The 21,794-nt window shown below is 56.2% G+C and overlaps 1 protein-coding gene across 3 annotated transcripts in view; it reads right to left on the bottom strand.

Moving 5' to 3' along the window:
- Positions 1-21,794, bottom strand: part of USP22 (ubiquitin specific peptidase 22) — a 65,493-nt gene that overhangs the window by 10,146 nt on the left and 33,553 nt on the right. For all 3 annotated transcript variants that reach the window (XM_066577251.1, XM_066577252.1, XM_066577253.1), the window contains exons 9-12: positions 21,634-21,739; positions 20,324-20,482; positions 18,238-18,364; positions 12,528-12,619 (exon numbers count right to left, since the gene is read on the bottom strand). In XM_066577251.1, the coding sequence (XP_066433348.1) occupies positions 12,528-12,619; positions 18,238-18,364; positions 20,324-20,482; positions 21,634-21,739 (484 nt within the window). The remainder of the gene's footprint in view (positions 1-12,527; positions 12,620-18,237; positions 18,365-20,323; positions 20,483-21,633; positions 21,740-21,794) is intronic.

Below are 21,794 nucleotides of genomic sequence, written 5' to 3'. Positions count from 1 at the left end.
TCCGACAGCAGAGAGGCTGGCAATATACAGTAAGACAGTGGTCCCCAGCCTTTTTGGCACCAGGGACCGGCTTCAAGCAAGACCATTTTTACAAGGCCCGGCAGGGTTGGGCGGGATATGGGCGGGGCTTTGGTTATAGGGGGCGGGGTTATGAAGGGGGTTGGAGTTTAGTGCATTCTTATTTAATTATGACATTTAGAATGCCCTGGCAGTACACACAGGGCAGTATATAATCTATCCCCCCCCCCCCCAGCACACACATAGGGCAGCATATAATTTATCTCCCCCCCAGTAATTAGCAGCCTCTCCCCCTGTAATAGGCAGCCCCGCCTCCCCCAAGTGGCAGCCCCGCCTCCCCCAAGTGGCAGCCCCGCCTCCCCCAAGTGGCAGCCCCGCCTCCCCCAAGTGGCAGCCCCGCCTCCCCCAAGTGGCAGCCCCGCCTCCCCCCCAGTAATAGGCAGCCCCGCCTCCCCCCCAGTAATAGGTAGCCCCCACCCCCCAGTAATAAACAGCCCCCCCACCAGTAATAAACAGCCCCCCCCCCAGTAATAAGCAGGTCCCCCCCAGTAATAAGCAGGTCCCCCCCAGTAATAAGCAGGTCCCCCCCAGTAATAAGCAGGTGCCCCCCAGCCAGTAATAAGTAGCCCCCACCCCCCCAGTAATAACCAGCCCCCACCCCAAAGTAATAAGCAGCCCCTTCCCCTGTAATAGGTAGCCCCCACCCCCCAGTAATAAACAGCCCCCCCCCCCCCCAATAAGCAGGTCCCCCCAGTAATAAGCAGGTCCCCCCAGTAATAAGCAGGTCCCCCCAGTAATAAGCAGGTCCCCCCAGTAATAAGCAGGTCCCCCCAGTAATAAGCAGGTCCCCCCAGTAATAAGCAGGTCCCCCCAGTAATAAGCAGGTCCCCCCAGCCAGTAATAAGCACCCCCCAGCCAGTAATAAGCACCCCCCCCCAGTGATAGGCAGCCCCTTCCCCTGTAATAAGCAGCCCCCACCCCCCCCAGTAATAACCAGCCCCCCCAGTAATAGGCAGCCCCTTCTCCTGTAATAAGTAGCCCCCACCCCCCAGTAATAACCAGCTCCCACCCCCCAGTAATAAGCAGCCCCTTCCCCTGTAATAGGTAGCCCCCACCCCCCAGTAATAAACAGCCCCCCCCCCAGTAATAAGCAGGTCCCCCCCAGCCAGTAATAAGCAGCCCCCCCCCCCCAGTGATAGGCAGCCCCTTCCCCTGTAATAAGTAGCTCCCCCACCCCCCAGTAATAAGCAGCCTCCCCAGTAAGCAACCCCCCAGTAATAAGCAGGTCCCCCCCAGTAGTAGGCAGCCCCCCAGTAGTAAGTAGCCCCCCCCCCCCCCTCCCCAGTAATAACCAGCCCCCCTCCCCCGTAATAGGCAGCCCCTTCCCCTGTAATAAGTAGCCCCCACTCCCCCCCCAGTGATAACCAGCCCCCCAGTAATAAGCAGCCCCTTCCCCTGTAATAAGTAGCCCCCACCCCCCCAGTAATAACCAGCTCCCCCCAGTAATAAGCAGCCCCTTCCCCTGTAATAGGTAGCCCTCACCCCCCCAGTAATAACCAGCTCCCCCCAGTAATAAGCAGCCCCTTCCCCTGTAATAGGTAGCCCTCACCCCCCCAGTAATAACCAGCTCCCCCCAGTAATAAGCAGCCCCTTCCCCTGTAATAGGTAGCCCTCACCCCCCCAGTAATAAACAGCCCCCCCCCCCAGTAAGCAACACCCCCAGTAATAAGCAGGTCCCCCCCAGTAATAAGCAGCCCCCCCCCAGTAATAGGCAGCCCCTTCCCCTGTAATAAGTAGCCCCCACCCCCCCAGTAATAACCAGCCCCCCAGTAATAGGCAGCCCCCCAACCCATATACTTACCTCCTCCCTGCGGTCGCTCTCTCTCTGCTTGCCCTGACGTCAGCCCGGAACGCTTCTCCCCGAGTCCTCTCCTGCGGAACTAATGAGCAGGGGACTCGGGGAAGAGAATCCTGGCTGCACAGACGTAAGTGTGTGAGCCGGGAACAGCGCGATTACCAGCGGGGAGCTGCGGCGCCCCCACTGGTAATCGCTTCAGTGGTCAGCGGCGTCGGCACGCGGGCCACATAGCACAAGGCAGCGGGCCGGATTCGGGCCGCGGGCCTTGTGTTTAGGGCAAAAGTTCCCGGCGGTGCCGCGGACCGGCGCTAACCACCCAACGGCCCGGCCCCGGTCCGGTGGTTGGGGACCCCCGCAGTAAGAGAACCCTGACGGACGTCTTCCAACATCAGAGCCGTACGGCCTTAAATCATAATGTCTTCAGACGTCAGACAGTGGATTGGAGAGGGTTAATTGGTCCAATGTCAGGAGGGTCTGGCAGTGCAAGACCCCTCTGACCTCTTCCATAATGATCAGGCACAGAGCTTTTGTACTCTATAAATTGGGACTACCAACTCCAAAAACAAGCACTTGACACTCTGTAGCTCTGTTCCAGGCGCCGCTGATTATCTTGACGCTGCTCCAGGTCTCTGCGCTGCATGCAGGAAGTTGGGAGGAGTCTAATCCACGGGGGCTGGGCTGAAGCTAAAGAGTGACTTCCTGGTGGGCACCAATACTACATGGGGCGCTGAGAAGGGAATGGTCACCACTGGGGCCACTGTGCTCATCCAAGTGCCCTCCACATCTTTAACCAGGGAGCTTTAATTAGCAGGACATCTTTGTATTCTACTTCCTGCTGCCTAATCCAGAGAGCGTCTTATAATCCGGCGCATCCTTAGAGGTGCTTGCCCACTACAGCTCTTGTTATCCAACACAGGAGTATATATATATATATATATATATTATACAGCGGTATATATTTATATATATATGCTCCATAGACCCCTGGAGAAGAAAAAAACGCAGCAAATCCACTAACACTAGTGGGTAGTCACCCTCAACCCAACAGGTGAGCCGCGGGGTGAAGCCGCAGTAAAGCCATCACCCCCCAGGATCTCACGCTACACGACCGTCTGCGCTAATCTCAGCTGTACGCCTCAGCCACGAAGAATAGCGCAGACATACGCCGCACGTCCCGGGGACTACTTGTGGGCGGCCCACCCTCTCACCGCGGCACGCAAGCTACTTCATCTCGGATTTCCTGCGTGTGAACGGAGGCCAAGACTTCGGCCGTCATTGGCTACATTGTATCAGCTGATGATCTAGAAGTCCGAGACACTAAAACCAGGACCACAAGTGTAATTTAGAAGTACCCACAGCCTAAAGATCTAGGCAGTCCTTATGGATCCCCCTAGAGCCGCGGCACCCTCCCCTAGTCTAATGACAGTGGCAGTCACAGGGCTCTGTCCCAAGACTCATCAGCGCCCTCTCTGGGCAAAGGATGGCAGTGACCGTAAGGCTCAAAGCACACAGCTGGGTTTGATCCTGCAGCAGAATCCAACCCTGTGCCGGGTCGATGCCCCCTCCGTACCCGTCTGGATGCTTGTTATCTGTGCCGACCTGTGCCCCCTGCTTGTTCTCTGTGCCCGCCGGTGCCCCCTGCGTACCCGTCCGGATGCTTATCTGTGCCGGCCGGTGCCCCCTGCTTGTTATCTGTGCCGGCCGGTGCCCCCTGCTTGTTATCTGTGCCGGCCGGTGCCCCCTGCTTGTTATCTGTGCCGGCCGGTGCCCCCTGCTTGTTATCTGTGCCGGCCGGTGCCCCCTGCTTGTTATCTGTGCCGGCCGGTGCCCCCTGCTTGTTATCTGTGCCGGCCGGTGCCCCCTGCTTGTTATCTGTGCCGGCCGGTGCCCCCTGCTTGTTATCTGTGCCGGCCGGTGCCCCCTGCTTGTTATCTGTGCCGGCCGGTGCCCCCTGCTTGTTATCTGTGCCGGCCGGTGCCCCCTGCTTGTTATCTGTGCCGGCCGGTGCCCCCTGCTTGTTATCTGTGCCGGCCGGTGCCCCCTGCTTGTTATCTGTGCCGGCCGGTGCCCCCTGCTTGTTATCTGTGCCGGCCGGTGCCCCCTGCTTGTTATCTGTGCCGGCCGGTGCCCCCTGCTTGTTATCTGTGCCGGCCGGTGCCCCCTGCTTGTTATCTGTGCCGGCCGGTGCCCCCTGCTTGTTATCTGTGCCGGCCGGTGCCCCCTGCTTGTTATCTGTGCCGGCCGGTGCCCCCTGCTTGTTATCTGTGCCGGCCGGTGCCCCCTGCGTACCCGTCCGGATGCTTATCTGTGCCGGCCGATGCACATGCGCACTACAGATAATGCCGCACAGTCGTGGCGATGACACGGATTCTGCAGCCTTTCCGCAATGATGACTGCACAAGGGCCGCGGGTCCGGGGGCTTACAGGGACTTCAATCGGAATGCGGATAAAATAGAGAATCCTGCAGTTTTCACCCCACGAGCAGAAAAATCACAAATCTATTTCCACTCATGGGCATGAAAACCCGCTCTTACATGGCATGCTGTGGCAGGTGCGCGCCCACTCCGCATTCTGTAATGCAATGCGTGCGATGTAAAAGCGGGTGTTCACGCCCACGAGCGGAATAGATTTGTGAAGCCAGCGATCACAATAGACAGTGAACTCCCTCTCCTCACCAGTAGGGGGCGGCCATGTACGATCACACACGTACATGGAGGACACTCTCCTATGTACCGCTGGCAAAACGCTGCAATTTTACACGCCCGTGTGTTTTAGCGCACCCCACTACTGTGATGGGTGATGAGGTGCGCTAAGTGCAGAGCGTGCTAAAATCATGACGCTGCAGAGCGCCATCCATCGCAGTGATAACGGATGTGTGAGCGCGGCCTCGCCATGTTCACACAGCCAAACAGGCCGATTCTTGCGCATGGATTCCACAACTACAGCGGCAGCCGTTAAGCTACGTATCTGCGATTCCCAGACGGATGGGATTTAACCCCATCAGTGGGCACAACCTGCGTGCAGGTCCAACAAGGCAGTGTAAACAAGGCAGACCGCCGTACGCGGTGCCCATTCGTCGCAGGCCTGGGTTTAGGCGCGCCGCACCCCAAGCCCACCGGCCCGATCCTTCTAAGAACTGCAGATCATGGGTAATAAGAACACGGAGATTTGTTTCTGATCACTTCGGCCGTAAGACAGAAACATCGCTTTAAATTGAAATCCTGAAGAAAAAGAATGGAAGTGTTTAAATATACCCCCCACCCCCAGCCCCCCACGTGTGCGATCCCTGAAGGGTTAAGTCCCCCCCGCCCCCAGCCCCCCACGTGTGCGATCCCTGAAGGGTTAAGTCCCCCCCGCCCCCAGCCCCCCACGTGTGCGATCCCTGAAGGGTTAAGTCCCCCCCGCCCCCAGCCCCCCACGTGTGCGATCCCTGAAGGGTTAAGTCCCCCCCGCCCCCAGCCCACCACGTGTGCGATCCCTGAAGGGTTAGTCCCCCCCGCCCCCAGCCCCCCACATGTGCGATCCCTGAAGGGTTAAACCTCCGACAGGCGGATGGGAATGGCGCAGTCCTACAATGAAGTAGAAACTGAATGGAGTTCGAGGGGCCGTTTATTAGAAACCCCCTATAGGTCATGTTCATCGGGGCACACAATAGATGCTGCCACTAGGAGGCGACACTAAGCCCAGGTGGTTAGTCCCTCCTGCAGGCACTGAGCCAATCCGCTTGTACAGAAGCAGGAGAGAACAAACATGGAGTCCAGCAATACAGACCAAGTAGAAACAAATCGTTCTAGGAGAAATAAAAACGGCACCGAGGACCCTGGAGAACGGCGGCGCGAGCCAACACAAGGACCGAGGACCCTGGCGAACGGCAGCGCGGGCCAACACAAGGACCGAGGACCCTGGAGAACGGCAGCACGGGCCAACACAAGGACCGAGGACCCTGGAGAACGGCAGCGCGGGCCAGCACAAGGACCGAGGACCCTGGCGAACGGCAGCGCGGGCCAACACAAGGACCGAGGACCCTGGCGAACGGCAGCGCGGGCCAACACAAGGACCGAGGACCCTGGCGAACGGCAGCGCGGGCCAACACAAGGACCGAGGACCCTGGAGAACGGCAGCGCGGGCCAACACAAGGACCGAGGACCCTGGAGAACGGCAGCGCGGGCCAACACAAGGACCGAGGACCCTGGAGAACGGCAGCGCGGGCCAGCACAAGGACCGAGGACCCTGGAGAACGGCAGCGCGAGCCAACACAAGGACCGAGGACCCTGGAGAACGGCAGCGCGAGCCAACACAAGGACCGAGGACCCTGGAGAACGGCAGCGCGGGCCAACACAAGGACCGAGGACCCTGGAGAACGGCAGCGCGGGCCAACACAAGGACCGAGGACCCTGGAGAACGGCAGCGCGGGCCAACACAAGGACCGAGGACCCTGGAGAACGGCAGCGCGGGCCAACACAAGGACCGAGGACCCTGGAGAACGGCAGCGCGGGCCAACACAAGGACCGAGGACCCTGGAGAACGGCAGCGCGGGCCAACACAAGGACCGAGGACCCTGGAGAACGGCAGCGCGGGCCAACACAAGGACCGAGGACCCTGTAGAACGGCAGCGCGGGCCAACACAAGGACCGAGGACCCTGGAGAACGGCAGCGCGGGCCAACACAAGGACCGAGGACCCTGGAGAACGGCAGCGCGGGCCAACACAAGGACCGAGGACCCTGGAGAACGGCAGCGCGAGCCAACACAAGGACCCTGGAGAACGGCAGCGCGGGCCAACGCAAGGACCGAGGACCCTGGAGAACGGCAGCGCGGGCCAACGCAAGGACCGAGGACCCTGGAGAACGGCAGCGCAGGCCAACGCAAGGACCGAGGACCCTGGAGAACGGCAGCGCGAGCCAACACACAAGGACCGAGGACCCTGGAGAACGGCAGCGCGGGCCAACACAAGGACCCTGGAGAACGGCAGCGCGGGCCAACGCAAGGACCGAGGACCCTGGAGAACGGCAGCGCGGGCCAACGCAAGGACCGAGGACCCTGGAGAACGGCAGCGCGGGCCAACGCAAGGACCGAGGACCCTGGAGAACGGCAGCGCGGTCCAACGCAAGGACCGAGGACCCTGGAGAACGGCAGCGCGGTCCAACGCAAGGACCGAGGACCCTGGAGAACGGCAGCGCGGTCCAACGCAAGGACCGAGGACCCTGGAGAACGGCAGCGCGGGCCAACGCAAGGACCGAGGACCCTGGAGAACGGCAGCGCGGGCCAACGCAAGGACCGAGGACCCTGGAGAACGGCAGCGCGGGCCAACGCAAGGACCGAGGACCCTGGAGAACGGCAGCGCGGGCCAACGCAAGGACCGAGGACCCTGGAGAACGGCAGCGCGAGCCAACGCAAGGACCGAGGACCCTGGAGAACGGCAGCGCGAGCCAACGCAAGGACCGAGGACCCTGGAGAACGGCAGCGCGAGCCAACGCAAGGACCGAGGACCCTGGAGAACGGCAGCGCGAGCCAACGCAAGGACCGAGGACCCTGGAGAACGGCAGCGCGAGCCAACGCAAGGACCGAGGACCCTGGAGAACGGCAGCGCGAGCCAACGCAAGGACCGAGGACCCTGGAGAACGGCAGCGCGAGCCAACGCAAGGACCGAGGACCCTGGAGAACGGCAGCGCGAGCCAACGCAAGGACCGAGGACCCTGGAGAACGGCAGCGCGAGCCAACGCAAGGACCGAGGACCCTGGAGAACGGCAGCGCGAGCCAACGCAAGGACCGAGGACCCTGGAGAACGGCAGCGCGAGCCAACGCAAGGACCGAGGACCCTGGAGAACGGCAGCGCGAGCCAACGCAAGGACCGAGGACCCTGGAGAACGGCAGCGCGAGCCAACGCAAGGACCGAGGACCCTGGAGAACGGCAGCGCGAGCCAACGCAAGGACCGAGGACCCTGAAGAACGGCAGCGCGAGCCAACGCAAGGACCGAGGACCCTGGAGAACGGCAGCGCGAGCCAACGCAAGGACCGAGGACCCTGGAGAACGGCAGCGCGAGCCAACGCAAGGACCGGTGACCCTGGAGAACGGCAGCGCGAGCCAACGCAAGGACCGAGGACCCTGGAGAACGGCAGCGCGAGCCAACGCAAGGACCGAGGACCCTGGAGAACGGCAGCGCGAGCCAACGCAAGGACCGAGGACCACTGGACTGGGGATAAGAGGGCTGCCCCCCACTTACTATCCACTGGACTGGGGATAAGAGGGCTGCCCCCCACTTACTATCCACTGGACTGGGGATAAGAGGGCTGCCCCCCACTTACTATCCACTGGACTGGGGATAAGAGGGCTGCCCCCCACTTACTATCCACTGGACTGGGGATAAGAGGGCTGCCCCCCACTTACTATCCACTGGACTGGGGATAAGAGGGCTGCCCCCCACTTACTATCCACTGGACTGGGGATAAGAGGGCTGCCCCCCACTTACTATCCACTGGACTGGGGATAAGAGGGCTGCCCCCCACTTACTATCCACTGGATAGTAAGTGGGGTCACTTCTTACTGGACCAAAATACTAACTGGTGGGACACCAAGAAGGTTCCTCTGTGTTACCAATACAAGTGTGATGGAGCCTAGTCCTGAGAATGTCCTTCTCGAAAGCAAAAATTGCCTGTAACAGAGGCCACCATGGATGGATGTATACCGAAAAGGTGAGGAGCACGAGCAATGCCAAGAGAAGTTGGCTGAATAAGTGGAGGGTTTGTACAAAAGGTGGCCAATAGAGCGATGAATCGTCACTGCATCCAACTAAAGGACCAATAGGTCAAGCCCCAGTGAATGTGGAGCGTACAGAAAGTTATGCCAGAGTCAGGGCTGCTCCACGGAAAACCTTACAGAAGGTGAAGGCCAGTTAGCTTGGTGCCTGCAGGAGGGGTATAGCTGGTGGGAGGGAATAACCTCTTAGTGGCAGCAGCTGTACCCAAGGTCTACCGAATCCCCAATGACACCGAGGAGAACTTTTCCTCAAAGATTCTGCTTTTTAAAAGGTGAACAGCAAACAAACAAACAAAACCACCTTATAAATTGGAGCTTTTCTCCACTTCGACATAAAGCATTTCAGCGCAGCACCCTGTACATTAAATACACCTCCTCCTGCAAACAGGCCATCGCAGCGGGCGTTGGGGAATAATTGGGCCATTTCCCTCTCTGCTTTCAAAATAACACCGGAGTTGTGAAAGAAGAAACCCCACAACAAGCGTGGCCATCTTTGGGGGCTCCGGTCTGTTCCACGTGTGTTTGTGGCCATCTTTAGGGGCTCCGGTCTGTTCCACACGTGTGTTTGTGGCCATCTTTAGGGGCTCCGGTCTGTTCCACGTGTGTTTGTGGCCATCTTTGGGGGCTCCGGTCTGTTCCACACGTGTGTTACAGGCACATTCATGCACTCATGATCTGGATGAGGACCCCAGCTGTTGGTCTGCCGACCCCAAATGTAAGGTATCACAAGAGCGCTCTTTGTTCCCATCAGCAGACCTGTCGGTAATGCGCTCGTGTGTAACGGCCATCGGAGAGTTCGCTGTCCCTGCGCCCCTAAATCCCGGGGTTCCTTCTACTCCCCTAGGTATATAGCAGTCGGCACATAGTGTTATAATGGGTCGTGTTTGGAGTCTCTTACTTGGATTCTAATTCCAGAAGCACAAAACATCCGAACACCAAAGCAATCTGGCCAAAACGTCATGAGCCAAACTAATGAAATACGAAGACCTCCATCTTTATGAAGGGTCCATCTACAAGACACCTGCAGACGCGTCTCCTGCCATCCAGACCTCGGCTGGGGAGAAGGAAACAAACCTTTATTCCATAAGCCACCATTTAGGCCAGGAACGCACGTTCTGTAAGTGGAGACTCCCACCACTCTCCTCCCTCCGAGCCCAGAGACCCAACACGCTGCCGTGGTTAGACTATGCCCAACTGCAATCCTTCACGCAAACTCTTGGGAAGGATGGGGGTGGGCATGGTGAAACCCAAGAGAGACTGAATACCCCCGACCCCAGTGGCTCCCTGCCCAGCACTGCAGCCCCGATGCCTGCCGCATGGATCCCAGAAGAGGCATCGGCCGCTCACACGGCGCTCATTGTGTACATGGCAGAGTCTCCGCTGAAGCCTGCAAGTGGCTGAACTGTCCTATACACAATGAACGGCACATGACCGCCCAATGCAGCTTCCGGGTTCCATGTGGCCGGCACTGGGACTGCAGTGCTGGACAGGGAGCATTCAACTATTTCATTTTAAGCCTCTTTCGTATGTCCCAGAACACCCCTTTAAGATGGGCACATACGCTGCAGTGAGACCTCAATCATCCTTTCCACTGCAGTCCATAGACCAGTCTTGTACATAAATTGGGCCCAGTCTGAGGTGCTCCGTGGGAACAGGATTTAAAGGGGTTGTGTGGTTACAGGTTAGAAGTTCTTACCATCTGGGCAAGAGTTAATGCATACTTGCTGGACTTCAAGGTCCCCCAGGACACAGCTGACCCACTCCTACTTCCCTTTCCCCCACCTCTGACAATCAGGTGACCACTGCAGCCAATCGGGAGGCTTCAGCATCACCTTCCAAACTTATTTAAACTCTTGCTCAGGCGGTCATTTTTTTGTAACCACCCAACCCCTTTAAATACCAACCTCAGCGAGAGGAATCTAATCGTACTCCTCTGTATTTGTATAGCGCTTCGAATCTCTACAAGAGGAGTCTCTTCATGGTCTATCCCATGCCTCCCAAGAGGGTATTGTCCAGCAGATAGATCCACAGCCAAAACACAAAACCCTTTCCAGAATCTTAGCCAACTGTGGGACTGACTTTGGTAAACAAATTGAGAATTCCCAAAAGGAAACACTGCTTACCCCAATTCCAGGCTTTTTGGCCCAAGTCAAGAGCATTTTGAGAGCCCTCCTAACCGCCGCCAGAATGGCGATCCTTCTTTTGCGGCCGCCCCCACTCTGCCGCGGTCGCCCTCTTTCTGAATGAGCCGCATCAGGAGTATAACAAAGCTGATAGCTGAAGGTCATGAATGTTTGGCCACGTGGGGCTCATGGCAGGTTTTCGTGGACTCTTCTTGAGTTTATAAAGCTGTTTAGAGAGGTACTGAGCAGTTATAAGAGGGCATCTGTCACCCACTTCCAGCACTATGAGCGAAGCATCTTGGCTGAAAGTAGCTGAGCCGTGGAGTTCAGGGAGGTAAGTTTTATACTTACGTTTCCCATCGTTCCCCCCCGGTGTCCGTGCTGGAAGATGCCGTTTAATGCATTGAGTGGTGCTGCCAAGTAGTCCGCCCATTCTAAAGTTAGAACGGGCAGACTACTTAGCAGCGCCGGCCGCTCAATGTATCTAGTGGCGGCTTCCGGCACGGACACCAGCAGAATGTTAGGGAAGCCAAGTATAAAACTTACCTCCCTGAACTCTGCGGCTCAGCTCCTTCCAGCCCATAGCTCCAGCTTCCCTTTTTGCACCATTCTTCTCAGACGATGCCTGTAAGGGTTGGCTGGGGCGCTCCGTATCGGCTGGATGCAATGCCTCGTTTCCGCTTTGCTTAGGACTTGGGTCTTCTAGTCGTACCGTATTAGTGGAGTTGGTGTTACTTCTACAAGGTCTACATGCGGATCGCCCCATATTCTCTGTATAACGCTCCTGACACTTCCATGTCTGCATATGGATTTATTTCTCTGAGACATGCGGGATACAATGCTTTATTGTTCTATACAGGACCAGCTAAATTAAGCTTCCCCAACTCCGAGGCCTCTGGAGGGGGCTCTGCTGCTCCAAAGGAGATGAAATTCAGGCAACGACCACTTCAGATGATGCGCTTACCATTTCTGAAAAATAAAAATTCTAGTAAAAAAGTCCCTCTTGGTTTTCACCAACGCTCTCCATTCACAACAGCATGTTTTCCATCGCTGAATGCTGACAGCCAGCTCTAATCGCTACAACATGCCGACGACCGCGGTCCTGCAAACCTGACACTGAAGCAGGTCTGCCATATAGACCCGCTCCACTACAGGGACATTTATATACCGCTTTTTTACTACATTTTGTGCAGACCTGGCGAGAGCATCACCTGAGGTGGCCGCTGTCTGAATGTCATCTCATTTGGAGCAGCAGAGCGCCCTCTAGAGGCCGAGTTGAGGGAAGTTTCATTTTGCCAACGCTGTATTTTTTTTTGAGAAATTCAACAAAGATTAGACATAACATGATCTATAGAAAGACCAGTCTGTACAGAGACTGCGGCGACCCTCAGAGACATCAGAAAAGGCTTCGCTAAATATTAGCATGGAATTCATTGAGATGCGAAGCAAACAATAGAGCAATAAGCCGCAGCAGACATCAGGCTGAAGGGTCTCCCACTAGGTGTCCTGCCGACAGCGAGGACCCCCTGCGCCTGAAGCCACCTTCACTCGCAGTTTAGTATTTGTGTCTTGATTCTTTGTATCTCAATGCGTCGCTCATGAAGGTCAGGCTAATATTTACTACTGGCCCTTTATGATGTCCCATCATCCTTGATCTGGAGGGTCGCCCCCTCGCCGTCCTATATATGTTACAGATGAACGGGTCCTTTGGTGTGTCTACAATAAACCTTCTATTAGAACATGACTGCATCAATATCCTGGAGCGACGCTTACCTGGAGGCCATGAACGGGGTCATATCCAACTCCAGGGGGAAGGACACATACGTTGTAATCTTCCGCCTTAATTTAGCCGAATGTTCAAACCGCTGTCAAAGAGAAAAAGAGGGTCAGCATTCCAAGACTAGTTCTGGTCTCATCAAACATACAACATTACAAAGAGTGCCGATTCCTGGAGGACATTGGTGATCCCACAGTGTTAGAGCAGATGGGGCAGAAGTGGGCGAGCGATGGAAGTTGTTGGGCGACACATCGGAATGTTACTTTTTTACCTCCGCCTATTATGATAATGCTGAACGGGACCTGTACAGGCGGGGACCGCCTATTATCCTAATGCTGAGCGGGACCTGTACAGGCAGGGACTGTCTATTCTCCTAATGCTGAACGGGACCTGTACAGGCGGGGACTGCCTATTATCATAATCCTGAACGGGACCTGTACAGGCGGGGACCGCCTATTATCCTAATGCTGACCGGGACCTGTACAGGCGGGGACTGCCTATTATCCTAATGCTGGACGGGAGCTGTACAGGCGGGGACTGCCTATTATCCTAATGCTGAACGGGACCTGTACAGGCGGGGACCGCCTATTATCCTAATGCTGAACGGGACCTGTACAGGCAGGGACTGCCTATTATCCTAATGCTGAACGGGACCTGTACAGGCGGGGACTGCCTATTATCCCAATGCTGAACGGGACCTGTACAGGCGGGGACCGCCTATTATCCCAATGCTGAACGGGAGCTGTACAGGCGGGGACTGCCTATTATCCTAATGCTAAACGGGACCTGTACAGACGGGGACTGCCTATTATCCTAATGCTAAACGGGACCTGTCCAGGCGGGGACCGCCTATTATCCTAATGCTGAACGGGACCTGTACAGGTGTGGACCGCCTATTATCCTAATGCTGGACAGGACCTGTACAGGCGGGGACTGCCTATTATCCTAATGCTGAACGGGACCTGTACAGGCGGGGACTGCCTATTATCCTAATGCTGAACGGGACCTGTACAGGCAGGGACTGCCTATTATCCTAATGCTGAACGGGACCTGTACAGGCAGGGACTGCCTATTATCATAATGCTGAACGGGACCTGTACAGGCGGGGACTGCCTATTATCCTAATGCTGAACGGGACCTGTACAGGCGGGGACTGCCTATTATCCTAATGCTGAACGGGACCTGTACAGGCGGGGACCGCCTATTATCCTAATGCTGAACGGGACCTGTACAGGCGGGGACTGCCTATTATCCTAATGCTGAATGGGACCTGTACAGGCGGGGACTGCCTATTATCCTAATGCTGAACGGGACCTGTACAGGCAGGGACTGCCTATTATCCTAATGCTGAACGGGACCTGTACAGGCGGGGACTGCCTATTATGATAATGCTGAATGGGACCTGTACAGGCAGGGACCGCCTATTATCCTAATGCTGAACGGGACCTGTACAGGCAGGGACCGCCTATTATCCTAATGCTGAACGGGACCTGTACAGGCAGGGACCGCCTATTATCCTAATGCTGAATGGGACCTGTACAGGCAGGGACTGCCTATTATCCTAATGCTGAACGGGACCTGTACAGGCAGGGACTGCCTATTATCCTAATGCTGAACGGGACCTGTACAGGCAGGGACTGCCTATTATCCTAATGCTGAATGGGACTTGTACAGGCAGGGACCGCCTATTATCCTAATGCTGACCGGGACCTGTACAGGCGGGGACCGCCTATTATCCTAATGCTGAACGGGACCTGTACAGGCGGGGACTGCCTATTATCCTAATGCTGACCGGGACCTGTACAGGCGGGGACTGCCTATTATCCTAATGCTGGACGTGACCTGATCAGGCGGGGACCGCCTATTATTCTAATCCTGAACGGGACCTGATCAGGCAGGGACTGCCTATTATCATAATGCTGGACGGGAGCTGTACAGGCAGGGACCGCCTATTATCCTAATGCTGAACGGGACCTGTACAGGCAGGGACTGCCTATTATCCTAATGCTGGACGGGACCAGTACAGGCGGGGACCGCCTATTATCATAATGCTGAACGGGACCTGTACAGGCGGGGACTGCCTATTATTCTAATCCTGAACGGGACCTGATCAGGCAGGGACTGCCTATTATCATAATGCTGGACGGGAGCTGTACAGGCAGGGACCGCCTATTATCCTAATGCTGAACGGGACCTGTACAGGCAGGGACTGCCTATTATCCTAATGCTGGACGGGACCTGTACAGGCGGGGACTGCCTATTATCCTAATGCTGGACGGGACCAGTACAGGCGGGGACCGCCTATTATCATAATGCTGAACGGGACCTGTACAGGCGGGGACTGCCTATTATCCTAATGCTGAATGGGACTTGTACAGGCAGGGACCGCCTATTATCCTAATGCTGACCGGGACCTGTACAGGCGGGGACCGCCTATTATCCTAATGCTGAACGGGACCTGTACAGGCGGGGACTGCCTATTATCCTAATGCTGGACGTGACCTGATCAGGCGGGGACCGCCTATTATTCTAATCCTGAACGGGACCTGATCAGGCAGGGACTGCCCATTATCATAATGCTGGACGGGAGCTGTACAGGCGGGGACTGCCTATTATCCTAATGCTGAACGGGACCTGTACAGGCAGGGACTGCCTATTATCCCAATGCTGAACGGGAGCTGTACAGGCGGGGACTGCCTATTATGATAATGCTAAACGGAACCTGTACAGGCAGGGACTGCCTATTATCCTAATGCTGGACGTGACCTGATCAGGCGGGGACCGCCTATTATTCTAATCCTGAACGGGACCTGATCAGGCAGGGACTGCCTATTATCATAATGCTGGACGGGAGCTGTACAGGCAGGGACCGCCTATTATCCTAATGCTGGACGGGACCTGTACAGGCGGGGACTGCCTATTATCCTAATGCTGGACGGGACCTGTACAGGCGGGGACTGCCTATTATTCTAATCCTGAACGGGACCTGTACAGGCAGGGACCGCCTATTATCCTAATGCTGAACGGGACCTGTACAGGCAGGGACTGCCTATTATCCTAATGCTGGACGGGACCTGTACAGGCGGGGACTGCCTATTATCCTAATGCTGAATGGGACTTGTACAGGCAGGGACTGCCTATTATCCTAATGCTGACCGGGACCTGTACAGGCGGGGACTGCCTATTATCCTAATGCTGAACGGGACCTGTACAGGCGGGGACTGCCTATTATCCTAATGCTGACCGGGACCTGTACAGGCAGGGACCGCCTATTATCCTAATGCTGAATGGGACCTGTACAGGCGGGGACTGCCTATTATCCTAATGCTGGACGGGACCTGTACAGGCGGGGACTGCCTATTATCCTAATGCTGGACGGGACCTGTACAGGCGGGGACTGCCTATTATGATAATGCTAAACGGGACCTGTACAGGCGGGGACTGCCTATTATCCTAATGCTGAACGGGACCTGTACAGGCAGGGACTGCCTATTATCCTAATGCTGAACGGGACCTGTACAGGCAGGGACCGCCTATTATCCCAATGCTGAACGGGACCTGTACAGGCGGGGACTGCCTATTATCCTAATGCTAAACGGGACCTGTACAGGCAGGGACTGCCTATTATCCTAATGCTGAACGGGACCTGTACAGGCGAGGACTGCCTATTATCCTAATGCTGGACGTGACCTGATCAGGCAGGGACTGCCTATTATCCTAATGCTGGACGGGACCTGTACAGGCGGGGACTGCCTATTATCCTAATGCTGGACGGGACCTGTACAGGCGAGGACTGCCTATTATCCTAATGCTGGACGTGACCTGATCAGGCAGGGACCGCCTATTATCCTAATGCTGAACGGGACCTGTACAGGCGGGGACTGCCTATTATCCTAATGCTGAACGGGACCTGTACAGGCGGGGACTGCCTATTATTCCTAATGCTGGACGGGACCTGTACAGGCAGGGACTGCCTATTATGATAATGCTAAACGGGACCTGTACAGGCGGGGACTGCCTATTATCCTAATGCTGAATGGGACCTGTACAGGCAGGGACTGCCTATTATCCTAATGCTGGACGGGACCTGTACAGGCGGGGACTGCCTATTATCCTAATGCTGAATGGGACTTGTACAGGCAGGGACTGCCTATTATCCTAATGCTGACCGGGACCTGTACAGGCGGGGACTGCCTATTATCCTAATGCTGAACGGGACCTGTACAGGCGGGGACTGCCTATTATCCTAATGCTGACCGGGACCTGTACAGGCAGGGACCGCCTATTATCCTAATGCTGAATGGGACCTGTACAGGCGGGGACTGCCTATTATCCTAATGCTGGACGGGACCTGTACAGGCGGGGACTGCCTATTATCCTAATGCTGGACGGGACCTGTACAGGCGGGGACTGCCTATTATGATAATGCTAAACGGGACCTGTACAGGCGGGGACTGCCTATTATCCTAATGCTGGACTGTAATAAACACAGGTGACGCCTGCACTTGGACTTTACATACGTGTGTGTGTGTGTGTGTGTGTGTGTGTGTGTGTGTGTGTGTGTGTGTGTGTGTGTGTGTGTGTGTGTGTGTGTGTGTGTGTGTGTGTGTGTGTGTGTGTGTGTGTGTGTGTGTGTGTGTGTGTGTGTGTGTGTGTGTGTAGAACACGGATCTGCAGTATGGATGCGGTGAGCGCTGTTTGCCGTGTTGGGGATATTACCACAATTAGATTTTTTACTTTTGCACGACACAAACCCGACTGAAGGCAGAAATGCAAAAAAATGTAAATAAAAGTTTCCAGAGTACCATAACTTTTTATTTTTCCACGGACTGGGCGCTGCGAGGGCTTGTTTTTGCGTGACGAGCTGTAGCTTTTATTGGTACCCACTTTGGAATATATACGGCTTTTTTGATCCCTTTTATTGGAAAGGTAATTTTTTTTAAAAAAAGGGAAAAAAAGTGAAGGTCGGTTACATCCCCCCCCCCTTTTAAAATATCTTCATGTACCTGTAGGGGACTTGAACCTGCAATATTATAATCGCTGTAATACACTGCAGTACCTCTGCACTGCAATGGCTTATTGCTTGTCATAGTAATCACAGACCTGGACACCGAGGCCCTCTACGATTATATGGAGTGCTGATGGCGTCATATAGGGGGCGCCCTCTGAACCCGTTACATGCCACAATGAACATGGATTGTGGCACGAAAGGAGCCAACAGTAGAGATCCTTGAGCACCGTGATCCGGAGGGGTGCTGGCTCAGCCTCAGAGCCTTGCACCGTCCATAAGACATAAGTGTACCTTCATTTGTGGCAACCCCTTCTCAGCCAGGCGTAAGCATCGCCCCGGGTTGGGGGTGTTAGACCCACATTGGACTGCTGACCACTTCAGACGACAAACGTAAATGGTACTAAACCCACCGACAGGCAGACATTTAATCGCATGCCATGTATACCAGGACTAACCCATCAGCCATGTGACCCGTCCGCTGCCAGAGGCCGAGAGCAGCTCCGTTCCATCCCAGTAAAGGGGACTGAGCTGCAATACTAGGGACAGCCACTTCACAACGTACGGCACTTTGCCCAGCATGGAGTGAAGTGACAGTCCGCTGGTCACTTATGATCGGTCCGGAGGATAGGTCATTGGCGGTGCACTTCCAGAAACCCCCTTTAGCAGACATGGAGGCAGAGCGCCGGCGGTCTTACTTTGAGATGAAAACAAGCCACGATTGGCAGTTTCTTCATAGTCAGCTGCTTCGTAGACTCCTGGTAACTATGGCAACCACTGCATTTGATTTTGGCACTACTTCCTAGATGCTCCGGCCGCGTGAACCTGGAAGAGAGGAGAGAGTGGTGTGACCGCAGCAGAAGAAACGCGCACCACACTTCTATTTCGCAGAGTTTATGGTCCGCGTCTTCCCAGAACTGCCTTATGACATCCGCGCCGCCCCAGCGACCCCGCCGCCGCCCACGCCGCCCCAGCGACCCCGCCGCCGCCCACGCCGCCCCAGCGACCCCGCCGCCGCCCACGCCGCCCCAGCGACCCCGCCCCAGCGACACCCAGATACGTGACGCCTGGCCAGTGGTGGCCCAAGGAGGCTAAGAGTTGTGTCTGTATTATGATCTTCTGTATGTCGATAAGAGTCGATCCTAAAGAGCTGAAACCCATCTACAGCCTTCCGAAGCAGCCGACTCACCCAAGTGGCGAACCTGGCGCACATCGGCCAACAACAGAACCCCCCAGAGCCAACTATATATTTATGTCATGAAAAAGGAGCTGGCCGCCGAGGGCCACCGAGGGCCACCAACGACTCATCATTTCACATGCGGCCCGTTATCTGGACAATCCCATCAGAAAGCAAACTGAAATCCAACTACAATCTTTACAGATAGCGGGTCCCTGAGGGTGGGCTGTAACATGACCCCAGCGGTGTAGGGGGGGGGGGTGCAGACTATCCCACCAAGTCCTTAACGGCCCCCGATAGTGGGTCCCTGAGGGTGGGCTGTAATGTGACCCCGGCAGTGTAGGGGGGTGCAGACTATCCCACCAAGTCCTGAACGGTCCCCTGATAGTGGGTCCCTGAGGGTGGGCTGTAATGTGACCCCGGCAGTGTAGGGGGGTGCAGACTATCCCACCAAGTCCTGAATGGCCTCCCGACAGCGGGTCCCTGAGGGTGGGCTGTAACATGACCCCAGCAGTGTAGGGGGGTGCAGACTATCCCACCAAGTCCTGAACGGCCCCCTGATAGCGGGTCCCTGAGGGTGGGCTGTAACATGACCCCAGCAGTGTAGGGGGGGTGCAGACTATCCCACCAAGTCCTGAACGGCCTCCTGACAGCGGGTCCCTGAGGGTGGGCTGTAACATGACCCCGGCAGTGTAGGGGGGTGCAGACTATCCCACCAAGTCCTGAATGGCCTCCTGACAGCGGGTCCCTGAGTGTGGGCTGTAACATGACCCCAGCAGTGTAGGGGGGTGCAGACTATCCCACCAAGTCCTGAACGGCCCCCTGATAGCGGGTCCCTGAGGGTGGGCTGTAACATGACCCCGGCAGTGTAGGGGGGTGCAGACTATCCCACCAAGTCCTGAACGGCCCCCTGATAGCGGGTCCCTGAGGGTGGGCTGTAACATGACCCCGGCAGTGTAGGGGGGTGCAGACTATCCCACCAAGTCCTGAACGGCCTCCTGACAGCGGGTCCCTGAGGGTGGGCTGTAATGTGACCCCGCCAGTGTAGGGGGGTGCAGACTATCCCACCAAGTCCTGAATGGCCTCCTGACAGCGGGTCCCTGAGGGTGGGCTGTAACATGACCCCGCCAGTGTAGGGGGTGCAGACTATCCCACCAGGTCCTGAGCGGTCCCCTGATAGTGGGTCCCTGAGGGTGGGCTTTAAGGTGACCCCGGCAGTGTAGAGGGGTGCAGACTATCCCACCAAGTCCTGAACGGCCCCCTAATAGCGGGTCCCTGAGGGTGGGCTGTAATGTGACCCCGGCAGTGTAGGGGGGTGCAGACTATCCCACCAAGTCCTGAATGGCCTTCCGACAGCGGGTCCCTGAGGGTGGGCTGTAACATGACCTCGGCAGTGTAGGGGGGTGCAGACTATCCCACCAGGTCCTGAACGGCCTCCTGACAGCGGGTCCCTGAGGGTGGGCTGTAATGTGACCCCGGCAGTGTAGGGGGGTGCAGACTATCCCACCAAGTCCTGAACGGTCTTCTAGAGACCCGCCAACGGTGGAGCCGGTCTACTGTGAGCAGTGGGCCCATTATGAGACGCCCCAGCATGTAGACTGCGTTACCTTCTCAGACAGTCCGTTAGGGTCGTCGTTCCAGACACATGACTTTCCCCGTTCACAACGCCGCCGTCACTTCCCGGGCTCAGAGGCCAAAAAGGACTTGAAGAACCGGGCAAATCCAAGCTGATGTCCCAAAACGGATCTATCGTCGTGGAAACCCCACTGCAAGGAAAGGCAGGGATGAGAGAGGCACAAGTACCGGCAGATGTCCTCTAGGAGGCCCTACAGCCACCGTCCATACCTCTACGGGGTGTCCCAGTTAATGCTGCAACAGGGCAAATATGGCGGCTTCACTGCTAGGAGGTCGCACATACGGACAGACGAGGACTCTGTACCGCCGCAGCAAACTGGGGTCCTGGCGGTAAGCCTTCCCTGCAGGTATGTAAGCTTACAGCCGCTGATCCAGCGCCATTTACAGTGGAAGCCGGCTGTGACTGACAGCTGACCTACCACTGCAACAGCAGGGATCAGGGGGACGACAGATCCCCACTGTTAACTCCTTACATGCCACGATCAATGAATAGCGGCATATAAAGGATTCATAGGCGACCGGCACTCTGTCATTGGCTCTCCGCTATATAACTGCAGAGGCCCAGTGGGCTGCCATGGCAACAAGATGCCAGACAATGGCTTCTGGGTCTGCCATGGTCTGTGATCGCTACTATTAGTGATAATACACTGCAGCACATAAGTATTGCAATGTATAATCATAGGTTCAAGACCCCTACAGGGACATAAAAAATGTCTGGTGACAGTGCAGCACCTGCTCTAACAGCAGGGACCAGAGGAACCGCCACTGCTTAACCCTCTACATGCCACAGTCAATGCAACCGTGGCATCAAGAAGGCTGAGGGGGGGGGGGGGCTCCCTCCATATGGAAACACAGCAGTGCATTATAAAAACGGGGGCATAAAAAATAAAACACCCGATCTTCTATATGTGTGAGCGCCACCTACAGGGGTTATTCCGGGAAAGTTACAATGACCCATGCTCAGCAGAGTTCATCAATAGTAGGTTGGGGTCCGCAGCGTGGCAGCGCCGCGAGTACACCCACCCATCTAGTGGTCGGCGCCGGTAACTGCAGTACGGCTTCAGTGGCCTGCAGCTCTGACCAGTGTATAGGCTGCTTGGAGTAGAGGCCGGTATTAGCGGCGCACAAGCAGCAGGTCGGTCGGGCCCCGAGCAGCAGGACCCAACTAGGACCTATCCTGACAATAAGGTCATTCATTGTATTTTCCACGCACAGGGCATTCTTCCTGGCACTGCCCCCCAAGCCCGTATACATTACAATGTAGGAGGTGGCACCGACTCACTGGCACACTTGACAGGTTACATCAGACTGGAGGCCGCCTGTGAAGATTTGGTCTATAATGCAGTTACAGTGGTTTGGATTGTTGGCCTTCTTCCCGTTGTCGTCACCTGGTGGGACACAAGATGGGCATGAGCGGAGGGCAAAGCCACTTAATGGCAGAAA

Source organism: Eleutherodactylus coqui, chromosome 8, assembly GCF_035609145.1.
Source record: "Eleutherodactylus coqui strain aEleCoq1 chromosome 8, aEleCoq1.hap1, whole genome shotgun sequence".
NCBI lineage: Eukaryota > Metazoa > Chordata > Amphibia > Anura > Eleutherodactylidae > Eleutherodactylus > Eleutherodactylus coqui.
This window is presented reverse-complemented; position numbering and strand designations above follow the sequence as displayed.